The sequence below is a fragment of the Poecilia reticulata genome, linkage group LG2, assembly GCF_000633615.1.
Source record: "Poecilia reticulata strain Guanapo linkage group LG2, Guppy_female_1.0+MT, whole genome shotgun sequence".
Lineage (NCBI taxonomy): Eukaryota > Metazoa > Chordata > Actinopteri > Cyprinodontiformes > Poeciliidae > Poecilia > Poecilia reticulata.
In genome coordinates this window covers 22888863-22901190 of record NC_024332.1, presented here as the reverse complement: position 1 = coordinate 22901190, position 12328 = coordinate 22888863, and the positions used below count along the sequence as shown (strand labels likewise).

Below are 12328 nucleotides of genomic sequence, written 5' to 3'. Positions count from 1 at the left end.
GTATTTGTGCCAAAGTGGAATTCATGGTGGACAACTTTGTTGAAAGCAAAGCACAAAAATCAGAGACCAGAATTTACCACAATGCATGTCGAATAGCCACAAAGCTTCTGGGGGAATGTACTATAGACAGATTAGTCTGAACTGGAGCCTCTTTGGCAAGGCTCTTTGTTCACAGATGCAAAATGAAGCAGAACAAAAACAGAACACCGTCTGGACACATGGAGGAGGCGTGGTTCTGTTCTGGAGTTGCTTTACTGCATCTGGTAGAACGACTTGAACAGTAAGCAGAAAAGGAACCCGGTACGATGATTTGTCAAGACTATCAAGGCATTCTGGAGAGAAATGTGCTAGTGTCAGAATGCTTGGTCTCAGTCACAGGTCATTGGTCTTCCAACAAGGTAAAGACCTGAAACAACCAAACAAAGTCCAATAATAATGAAGAGCTTAACTGGCCTTCTGTGAGCCCTGATCTAAATCCTGTTGAACATCTGGAGAAGGTAGCCTTCAAACCTGAGACCACTGGAGCAGCTTGTCCATTAGGAGTGGACCAGAACACCTGTGGAAATTTGATTGCCTCAATATCAAATATCAAGTTACAGGTACAGTAATTTTTGTCAAGTCCCTTTTCATAGGTTTGGTTTTTCTAATGGATATTTTGGACTTCAATTCAAAAGCAATGTCTGATTTTCATTGGTTCATTTTCAGTATTTTTTTTTTTTTTGGTTTATCATTACTTTTGTCAGTTTCAATTTATTTCAGTGACCATGGGCTCTTCGTTGATTAATTTTGTCAACGAATTCGGCCCTTTTAAGTAAATTTATACAGAGCTTTCCCTGTCATACTGACCACACAAACACATTCAAGCACATGACTAGTAGGCAACTTGGGGTTAAGTGTCAAATCTCTATGCGACAGGAAGAAGCTGTAAATGAACCCACAACCGTCCAACTACAAGATGACTGCTCTTACAGAGATGATGGGTCGTTTTTTCAGACAATGTGCTGCTGGCTCCTCCCGAGCTCTCACAGCATCGTACAGTCCATAAAAAGTTGTGTCATTCAAACGTATTGAATCCGTAACTCTTCTGTAAAATCACCAACTATAATTTCCCCAAAAGGCCTCATAGATAGCTGCTCCCAAGAATAAGGGGTTTGTCTCTCTGACGCCTGAATAAGACGTTGACGTCTCTTCTGATTGGCTGACAACGCGCCATGGCTGAATTATGAATATTTCATGCAAGTGTTTATACCCGTCGCTTCCATGTTTTTGAATGACCTATTACGTGAGCAGGCTTATTCACAATTTTATTTTAACAAATAAAGTTGATTTCTGATTTCTTATTTAATGGAAACACTGCAATTACGAAATTGCATTTTATCGGCATTAGCAGAAAAAGATTTTGTGCACATTTGTAGTGAAAATGCAGCTACTAAACTTGTGATGTCCGTTTGAGATTTGTCAGCTCCCTGCAAATCGACCCATCTCAGCTCTGCGTGTAAACCAAATGACATTCAGATCCGATCAGCCCTCCTGATGCGCTGTGCCATTTTATTGTCAGTAGGAACAGATGTAGACACTGTAGCAGAGCAAAAACCTCCAGTTCTGCTTTAGAAACAGCAGCTTTCAAAGTCCAACAAGACCTGAAGGCTATACTGCAGATAGTTTGTACAGAGTGACGTTACTGTGCCATTTTAATGACACTGGTACCACCTAGTGGTATATTTGTGGTATGACATTTAATAAAATTTCTATAAATCTTTATTTATATTTTCAGTAAAGAACATCATCTCCTTGCACATGTAAAAACAGCCAAATAGTTTATATTAAAACCTTATTACCCTCGAAATTTGGGAGGCAGCGTTGCAGTCACATTAAAAAGAGAAGATCCCTTTGAAAATAACAATTTTAGGCCAGAGTCCCTTTGAGTCATCAGTGAGGGAGAAAAACGGGAGAAAATCTGAAAATGTCTGAGATGGCAAAGAAAGAGCAGTGAACCATCAGGTCTGAAGAGGCAAAGGAAGTAAACTGTGCTCACTGTATATTTGAAGAGATCAACTCTTGCCACAGTGAACTTCAGAGGGAGACACTTCTCCCATCAGGAGGAAAAAGCAAACATAAATTAGGAAAACTAATGAAAAACAAACAGGTTTTGTTCCTCTCCAGTGAACTGAGATTAAGAGCAGAGCAAATTCACTCGACGAGTGGCACTGTTGAGTTTGGATCAACTAGATAAGGTCCAAGTAGAGCCATTTCAGGTGTCTGACCTCAGCTCAGCACCTCCCCCTGCAGGAGGAGTCATGATACTATAAAAAAAAAAGGTCTTCTCCAGGTTTTATGTTTCAGAACTTTAAAAATTGTTGTTACAGTGGACTTTGTACGGGCAAAAAAAAAAAAAGAAAGTTCACAGACATTGCATCTGATTGAATATTTAAATAAAAACACTGTTGCTGCTCCTCACAAGATGATTTAAAAATAAAAAAAAACTAACAAGATTCAACCGTCCTGAGAACATTCTGGAAATAATAAATACATCATGACCAGAACCCTGGAGCACACTCCTGTTGACTTGAACAAGTGTATTCTTATGGTTGTAGTAAAGAATCAGTCCAGGCTGTCTCTCCCAGTGGTTCAGTATCCCTGTAGTCCGTTATAAACCTTCTGTACAGATCCTTGCTTCAAGATACTCCGGATACCTGGAACGACACACACATTGAGGGACTATTAGTAACGGAACAGTCAGGTGGTTTCGCCCCATGGCAGATGTAGTACAAGAGTTGCAGTAAAAATATATAATCATTAACAAATAACTTAAAACAAAGAAAAAAAAAGTTCAACAGGCTCTTCACTGCCTTTTATTACAATGTCATCTGCAAACATGATGATCCATGGCGACTCCAGCAGACAAGCAGTTCAAAACTGATTGATGTATTCTCACCTTGACCTTAAACTGTTACCCAGAATCATAAAACAAATATCACAGACCAATAAAACTCATTTTGATGTATAAATGTGGACTTTCTTAAAAGTATGCCTATATTTTGACGTTATTGGCCAAGTGGTATCAGACCCCATTTTAGAACCTACTTTGCTGCCATGATGGACTGAAGATTGTTGGTCGTTGTTTGGCTAGGCTACTCTAGGTTAGGCCAGCAGCCTTTTCTGGCTCTCGTCTTGTACGAGTCTGACAAAAAGCCACGCACTGAGTAGTTTAACATAGCTTCCATGCCTTCCATTGTTGTGTTTGTAAAGATCAGTTTGTATTATTTTTCAAATTCTGGGAGCGTCTGATTATATGACAACCCCACCCAGTTGAGCCGTTAGTCATTTGTAATTGAAACCACTGAGTGCCAATGCAGGCCATTAGTCTGTGTTCGTACTAAGATGTAATGGAAGCCCAGGTTGCTTTGATAGTGGCCATTTGCATGGTTGGGTCTGGTGTCTCATCTTTCTCTTGATAATACTCCATACATTCTCTATGGGGTTCAGCTGACCAATCAGCAGTGATGTCATGGTTATTAAAACCAGTATTGGTGGTTTTGGCAGCTGAAATCGACTCCAATCGTTGCGTTAGAATCCTTGAGGCTGTTGCCGTAGCTCGTGCATTTCTTTTCTACCACTAAACTTTCCATTAAAATCTTTGCATTCAGGACTCTTAACAGCCAGCTGGTTTAGCAGTGACCTTGTGCATCACCTCAGTCTATAAAGTCTTGTGATTATGTACAACATAACATTTCTGAGGTCCTTTTTTGTTACTCTTAGAAATGCTGTTTCCAATTTTTCGAGAAACTAAATTACCACAAATAAACACTTAAAATGTGTCACTCAACAGGCACAACAACAAGCTTCTCACCGTCTTTCTGCTGATCATCAAGTTGTGTCTGAGGAAACTCCACGTCGAAGGTGATGATGAGGGAACCTCGGATATTTATGTTGTCAAAGTTCGGCAGACCCTCTCCTTTCTTCCACATTCGAGCTCCGGGTTTAGTGATCTTGTCTCTCACTATGTGGACCTGTTAAGAGTTCAACTCAGTTCAACTCCTACTTTCAATTGCCAGAATACATTCTTTCTCAATCAAATTCAAACAGTGCAAGTTCTAAAAAAAAAAGAAGGACCTTGTGCCCGTCCAAATGTATGATGTCCATCTCGAAACCGACCATAGCCTCAACCAGAGAGATAGTGACGTTGGTGTAAAGGTCGTCTCCTCTGCGTTCAAACACCGGATGTCTGAAAAAGAAAATAAAGTCACAAATCTGCTCTCCACACACTCATCTCATATTTATCAGTAATGAAAGCTGCTTCATACTTCAGCACTTTGATGCGGAATCGCAGATCTCCAGGCTCGCCGTCAATGTGAGGTTCACCTGAGGTTACAGATAAAACATGAGGAACGGATGATAAGACATGAACTAATTACTCTGGTTAGTCTTTGTGAAGATCACCTTCTCCAATGAAGGGATATTCCATCTCGTCTCTCACCCCCTGTTCAATCTCCACCTCCAGGGTTCTCTCCTCGTTCACCAGCCTGAGGTGAGAAAACGTCACGTTATAGAGGAGCTTACGCAGACTCACTTACCTGTCAATACAAGAATTAACAGACACGGTTCCACTTTACGATAAAGCAGCACTCGGTCGTTCATTCAGGCAGGACACACACGCCATAACTAGCGATGCTCCAACTATAGTTTTCTTTCCGATCACTAATGTTTTAAAAGCCTGGCCTTCCGATTTGGTCAACACAATAACATAAAATGTAGCCAACGATAGATGCTAAGTTAGCAACACTGGGTTGACCATCTTTAACTATAGGTGGAGACGTGATCTGGTGGACAGGTTGGTCAGTCAAATGGACACAGTGGTTGATTTCCAGACCTTTGCGGAGGTAGATACAGTCGGTGTCTCATGACTATTGGCCAATCGCTGAGCTCCCAAAATTACGGAAATCTGGCCCAATTTAATTGTTGCACCTTCTACATTTAACTTCATGTAGAAATAAATATTTTTGAAAGTAAAATCAGACCACAGGGCAGACACCTGGGTTATATTTATGTTAAATGCTTTCAAGTCATGTCAAGATTTACAAGTGAAATTTCATTCTCATTTTGTATAAAAACCTTGATAAAACAGGGCATTATTACCCCTAAAGCAAAGAACTCTGGGTAATATCAGCCTGCTTGTGTCTTTTCACAGAAAAACTAAAAGTGTTCACACCCTCATTTTAAAATAACTGAATTGAGGAATTACAATTGCTAGTCGCACCTAGGCTGCTTCTACAAACAACAGAAATACAATAGGTCAATTTCAGCATGATACTGTGACAGGATGCTGTCTAGGTAACAGATACGCAGGCTTTATACCAGGAGTATAAAGCCAACAGACTTTATACCTATGGGTATAGCACATGTTAGCATTGATCTTTACAACACTCTGGAGCGGCAAATCACACATCTGTCTCAGTTTGGTAGTTGACAAATCCAGAAGAATGGAACCTGCCTGTCAACACTGTGCCAAATGCAGAGTTTGGTGGAGGCAGTGTCATGCTGTGGGGCAGATTTTACCAGGCTGTCTTCAGCCCCTTACCTCCAATACTGGGAAACCCTTTTTAGGCCTAGGAAGACCTTTTGAACAACCTCACGGTCCCAGCTATCTGAACAGTTTGGTGATGACAACATACCTCAATACCACCACACAAAGCAAGATCCATAAAGACATAGACGGACAAGACTAGTGTAGCAGAACTCAACTGGTCTGCATAGATTCCTGACCGTTCTCGACTTGGGAAAATAATGTTTACAAAGAACACCAGGGTTTAAAGATTGAGCCGTGTTTGGAAATTACCAGAAGACCCCAAACATGCTGCCTCGGCTGCTCATACCCAACAGCTTCCTGACCTCATATCTTCAGGATTGAAAGGATCCAGCAGGGTGATAAATTTGATCAGATATTGTGTCTTTTTCTGAAATATACAAGTATTTTAACGTTCTTCAGGGCATCACCATGGTGGGGCCTTTAGCTCTGTTTGAAAGTACAGTGATGATCCCAGATGTTTTGGCAGTGATGCAAATGCTGCGTTTTGTAAACGTAATCAACTCCAAGCACTAACTTGATAACAGTGGATCACAAATGGTCAGGATTTGGTCCAGAACTTCATATTCAGGTCTACAACAAAAATAGTCTGCAACATAATTTCAGCCTGAATGGCTCCACTCTCTCTTTCATGACGAGGGACTCACTTGACGTTCGGACATTCGTCGCACACCGTCTCCTGAGTCATCTGGAAGCGGCCCGGTCCGAGCTGCGTCGTCCTCATTTCCTGTCTGCAGTTGCACTTCCTTTTGCCAGGAGCTTCTTTAGCTACAGGCTTGTTCCGCACAACCTGGCAACAAAACGGTTTCAGAAGGAATCAAAAATAAAGCATAAAACTCCTATGTTGTTCTACACATGGTATTAAAGATAATTCTGGAAAATAAGCACAAGCTTTTAATTCAGAAAGGAAGCGATTCTCCATACCTCCACAAAGTTCCCAGAATACACCTCTTCCAGCGTGACCTCAAGGTCGAGAACTATGTCATTTCCTCTGGGGATGTTCCTGTCTTGCTGCTGCCGATTTCCTCCAAACATGAAGCCGAAATCGCCAAAGAAGCTTTGAGGGCAAAGAGGGAAGGGAGAAACAGTCAGTGGACATTTCTTTTTTAAAAACACCAGGGGCCTCATGCACAGTTTTCACACTAAAACTTGGCAGACGGACAAATTTAGAAATGCGCGGCACACACAAGAAATTCTGATGTATAAAGCCGTACGTACACACATACCTGTGCACCTTTCCTTTATACATTTCAATTTGTGGGAAATAAAGTGCAGCTGTTTGTCCGCCTGTCGCCATCCATAAATATATCTTAATGCAAATTAGTATAAATACCCAGAAGTCTGCCACCACGTGAAGCAATTACCATGGAAACGTCCTTGTTTGTAGTGGCATAAGTATTTATAATAATAATAATTATATATTTTATGTAAAAGGTGCTTTCATGGCACAAAAGGTAACCTTACCAAATAAAAATCAAAATAATACATTTAAAAGAAAAAAAAAAAAGAAAAAAATATAAAAAAGAAAATAGAGATCCAAGTGCAAATTCCTGTTTGAACAGCAGAGCGTTCAGCCAGGATTTAAAGACAGTCAGCGTGTCAAGGAGTGCTTGGAGTGGGAAAGTGCACCGGTACCGGTACCGCACGGCTCCTTCTTTAAGTTTTGCTCGGAGCTCCAGGATGATCAGTCTGGATTAATCTAAACACTAATAAACCATCATCAACATATCCTAGCAGATCAATATGATCTCTGATCAAACGCTCCCTTGAATCCTTCCATTGGTGATGTTCTCCATCAGAAAGCGGCTCACTTTTATGCAGCTACTGATAAACATGTGATTGTCTACACACCTTGATCACCTTAAAAATAATCAAACCTGTTTGGAGTTAATCTGCTGATCCAACCCCGTTTTCTTTTTCAGTCAGAATTAAATTACCCCATAGATGCATTTCATGCACAGACCAACACGTCTTTATGCATCTTTATGAGACAAAAACTGAGGAGTAGTACCATTTACATTCGAGTGAAGTTTTCACATCCTTTCGTTTTTATTTTGTGTGTGTGTGATGTTATTGTCTGAGGAAAAATGTGGTTCAGTTTCATTGTTTACGTTTAAACAATGAAATATTTAAATTATAAAAAAAACATCGGGTTCGATGCTTCTTGATTAAAATACACTGAATGGAGTCAGATCTCAGTGTGTTTATGTGAGTTCTGAGGTTTTCTAGTTTGTTATTGAAAAGTTTGGGTGGCTGCCGCACATTTTCACAGCAGGTCAAACGTGTGCGTATATTTACGCAAACTTTCACGCCATATTCGTTTTGTTACATGCCGACTTGTGAGTAAAATATGCCGCCGCACATTTTTTGTGCATATGCATGCTTTTAACATGAGGCCCCAGAGCTGAATATGTGATTCATCCGTTTGAACAGATCTGGACTAAGAACGTCCAGACCATCTGTTCAGGTTTAGACGTCCAACTGCTTGAAATATAGAACTAGTATCTCCTGCTCAAAGACCACAACAGAGAAGTTTAATAAATTATCTCATCATTAATGGTCTGATTTATGGTGGGACTCAATTAAAGCTTTAAACTTTTTAGTCTTTTCGCTTGAGGCAGATCTACTGCCCTTTACCCCTAACCTGACCAGATCTTTGGAACAACAGAACTAGTACATTAGCAAGACAACTATTCCATTTTCCATTTGGAACATTGCTTTTGACTGAAATAGTTCTTTATGTTTATAATAAAAGACAATCCAATAATTTCTAAAAGGAACACAGCACCAACCTGGAGAAGATATCATTATGAGAACTGTGATGACCTTCTTTGAGTCCATCTTCTCCGTACATATCATACTGTTTCCTTTTCTCCTCATCAGACAGAACCTGGGTACAAAACAGCCAATCAACTTCATAGTAAACATATGCACAGTGTCATGCACCGCTATCCTGAACTTTTTCACATTTTAAGGTTAACATAAAATTGTTAGATACTTTGTAAATAAATAGATTGTTGAAGTCGGATACATGATCTGATATTAATATCTGTATAGAAGGGGTGCATCGATTCATAGGCCAGCCAATTTATTGGTGCCGATTTCCTTAATTTTGGGAGATCGGTGATCAACTAATTTTTACATGTGAAGCCGATCTTATCCACTGATGTTATCAACCTCGGAAAAGGTCTAAAAATCAACGACTGTGCTTTTCTTTTCTCCCGTGAGAGAAGTTTGACTGACAAACCAGCCAACCAGGTCATGTCTGCACATTTACAGTTAATAATAGTCACCCCACTGTTGCCAATTGAGCTGCTTTCTTGATATATTGAGCAACATTTCAGACAAAAAAATGGTATCTGCCAAATTTGGAATCAGTAAGTTAGGCTTTTTCAAAGATCGGTAATCGGCGATCGGCCACAATTCTGCAATCGGTGCACCCATATAGTCCTGATATTGAAAATATGTGCACAATTCATAAGGACAGATCTATTCAGACTAATTCTATGTCTTGCTGTAAGGAGTGTCATGCTTTAGTATTTATTTTGCATTATATTTAGAATCCCGAATTGCACTTTGTGAACCATTTGAAAGGTTTGTTGCAGTTTGTGCATCATGCAGTCTGCATCAACTACATAAAGCATTGTGCAGAGTACATAGTAAAAAAAAATTGTGTCGGATTTTAAATAGTAAAAGGTTAAGCCACATATACTGTGTCAATTTATTTCTATCAAAACGCGCTTACAGTAAAATCCAAATATATTGATGAAATCTGATTTCCAAGCTCACAAATCTTAACAGCACTTGTGATTCGTAGGAATACTTAAGATATGCAAATTAGACGTCAGTAATAAGGTAATGTGAACGTTTGAAACGGAAACACCTGCAGCGGTTATTAAAATCCACTCCCAGTCATCCACGTCTGACTTTTCCTGTCGCCAGCTGTGCTACGCCACAGCCAATCAGCTGCAGCCACACGGTGTAGTCGGCCAATCACAGAACTCTGATCGTTTATAATAGTAACCAAATAGCAAGCGCACAAACGACTTTTATAACCGTTTGGCACTTATGGTACAATTTTGTTTTATATTGCATTTCATTGTACTTTAGAAACACTCCAGCTGTTGAGTAACTATGTAAGGAGGAAGTGTGTGTTGGGCCTCATTCATCTATAACTGATACAAAACAATAGTTGTATGCTCACCTCGTAAGCTGCTCCCAGATCTGCGAATTTGTCCTGTGCTTTGGGGTCGTCGGGGTTCCTGTCGGGGTGTAACTGTAGAGCCAACTTTCTGTAGGCCTTCTTTATATCCCTGATGGTTGCTGTCTTACTCACCCCCAGGATATTATAGAAATCTCGACTACATCAAAGAGGGAGAGAGGGCAATGACGGCATGTTCATTATTCCACGGACAGAAACACACCGAGCTCTGCTGCCGATATAGTAGCTTCTAAGTCAGTGAAGCAGTGGTCTGCTAGCTAAAGTCTCAGAGAAGACAGGCGCCGGTGTTGGGTTCAGGCTCCCTCCGTGTGACTGCTAGCTCCATGCTAACTAAGCTAACTAAACCAAAGCATGACCACTAATACCAGCACGTTGGGGTTCAACAGCATAAAATGGCTTGTGGAAACAACAAAAACGCCTCTTGGAGGTTCTGTTCAGAATATCAGCCTGCTCTCCTCCACGCATGGAGAGACCCGGGTAGACCAATCACAGCTAAACATGTGTACCTGCTGGCAGTGCCGTTTCACCRCCGGGTCGCTGCTTCTGCGAGCGACACCCGCTTACCTGGCAAGYRCTGCCGTGGTGATATAAAGCAGCAGGCAGCACGCATTCCAGATGYTAATCCCTTTCTTAGCCATAGATCCCCGGAGTCACGAAGGACAAGATACAGAAGGTACCAGCCGGCTTTTGAAGCTCAGATCCCGCAAGCCACTCACAAGCCTTCTTCCTCCTGTCAGAGAGAGCCCTCCCACCGCGGCGTGTCCGCTAACTCCGCCCACACTTAAAGAAGCTCCAGCCTCATGGACCAGGAGTCGAGGTTACTCTTTCTGTTGAGAGCCAAAAGTGACACGATGCAATATAAATCAATGACATCTGGATATAACTGGAAACATATATGCGTTGAAAAATAAATGAATGTTATTTGTAATTATTGAAATGTTAAAATAATTTCTAAAAACTTGYATTCATTGTATGTTGAAATCCAGGTTATTTAGCATCAATTTAATTAACTGTTTAATAGTCTGTGTAATCTCAGTAAATTTGCTGTTGTCCTGCAGTAAATCAGATGTTGAGGTCAGTGTCATTCGCTGTTATCACAAAAGTTATCTGAAATAACCCATGACAATTAATGCATACCTAACTGCAAAAAAATATTTTTTGCTGTAAGCTTATCCTGTTGTCACTTTTTAATTACATTTTAAACAGTGCTTTTTTTATTTACCATAATATATTGTAACATACTTCATTTCTTCTGAAGTAAATAAGTTGTTGCAGATACACAATCTGGAAATTAATACTAAAAATATTTAAGATTTGCACATTATTACAAGATCTCTTTAATTAATACATTATGTAATGTAGTTTGATTAGAAAGCAAAATACAAACAGTCTTACAGTCATTTTAATTTATTATTGCCTCACTAGTTGACAATTAAACCAGAGGTTATTCACGGTCATGAAAAAAGTTATCAAAAAACAATGTGAAAGTATAATGCAGTGTGGATGCAGTTTCAGATAAATTCAATTCAGTTTATATGTTACAAAAAATAAAATGTATTTTAAAATGTGCGTAGTTCATTTAATCCAATTAGTCAAAAGTAAATTACATGTTTTTTTATTTCTGTCCTCATTATAGAACACAATCCTGCTGTTCCAGCTTATTTTTCCTGCTGACTTTTAGAATGGAAAAAGTCCAGTTACATTAATTTGAAATTAATGCCAGTGGTGCTGATGTGGCTAAAYATGAGGAGCCCCATATGAATCAGGGTCATCCCAAGCCTTTGTCAGGTCTTGTGGAAAATTCTGTTCCCTTGTGAAAATCAAACTTACAGGATTTGTTGTTGATGAAGAGGGGAATAAGCACAGTTTGTGGAAAAATAATTTCTTCCCATGTTCTGGAGGGGAAACAGATTATTYCAGGCAGCTAAAATTAATTGGTTCCCCCCAAGTAACTGGCCAATAATGAGCAAATGTTGCCTTATTTACAGGATTTGTTGTTCAAGAAGAGAACAAGCACAGTTAAAGAGTCTGAAAAAAATAATTAGCTCCCATATTATAGAGGGGGAACAGATTATTTCAGCTGAAATATTTGGTTCCCCCCTCATAACTTTGGCAAAGAACAAATGTTTTCAAATTCTCAATGATTGTTATACATGATAGTATGATTGAGCCACCAAAAATTAACAACTAGAAATTTATTTTATCAAGCAACCTGCCATATTTTACATTAGAACGGGATTTTCCAGAAAGCCTGCACGCTCATGTTTTAAGGAAGTCTTATTTTTTGTGTCCTACTATCAGCCAGCTTYCATCCTATTATATCAGCAGTGAACAATTATAAATACACACAACGTGTWGGAAACCCGTGTTTGGGGACTGACGTTTAATTGTCATGTTAAGTGACAAAAGTTGGAAAAAGACCGATTCTCTTGGCGACTAAAAAAACAACACAAAACGGTGTAAGAAGAACTTCACACAATATTTCGTTTATTTATTTATTTAACAATTCTGTTAGCTGCCGA

The 12328-nt window shown here is 39.7% G+C and overlaps 1 protein-coding gene across 1 annotated transcript; it reads right to left on the bottom strand.

The window, feature by feature from the left end:
- Positions 1–1461: 1461 nt before the first annotated feature.
- On the bottom strand, positions 1462–10572 carry dnajb11 (DnaJ heat shock protein family (Hsp40) member B11). The gene is made up of 10 exons (XM_008437803.2): positions 10371–10572; positions 9789–9945; positions 8377–8474; positions 6509–6641; positions 6232–6374; positions 4441–4523; positions 4305–4362; positions 4114–4225; positions 3851–4010; positions 1462–2693 (listed from the first exon to the last, which is right to left on the bottom strand). Exons 1-10 carry the CDS (start codon positions 10442–10444, stop codon positions 2629–2631), a joined length of 1083 nt encoding a protein of 360 aa, XP_008436025.1. The 5' UTR covers positions 10445–10572; the 3' UTR covers positions 1462–2628.
- Positions 10573–12328: the final 1756 nt, after the last annotated feature.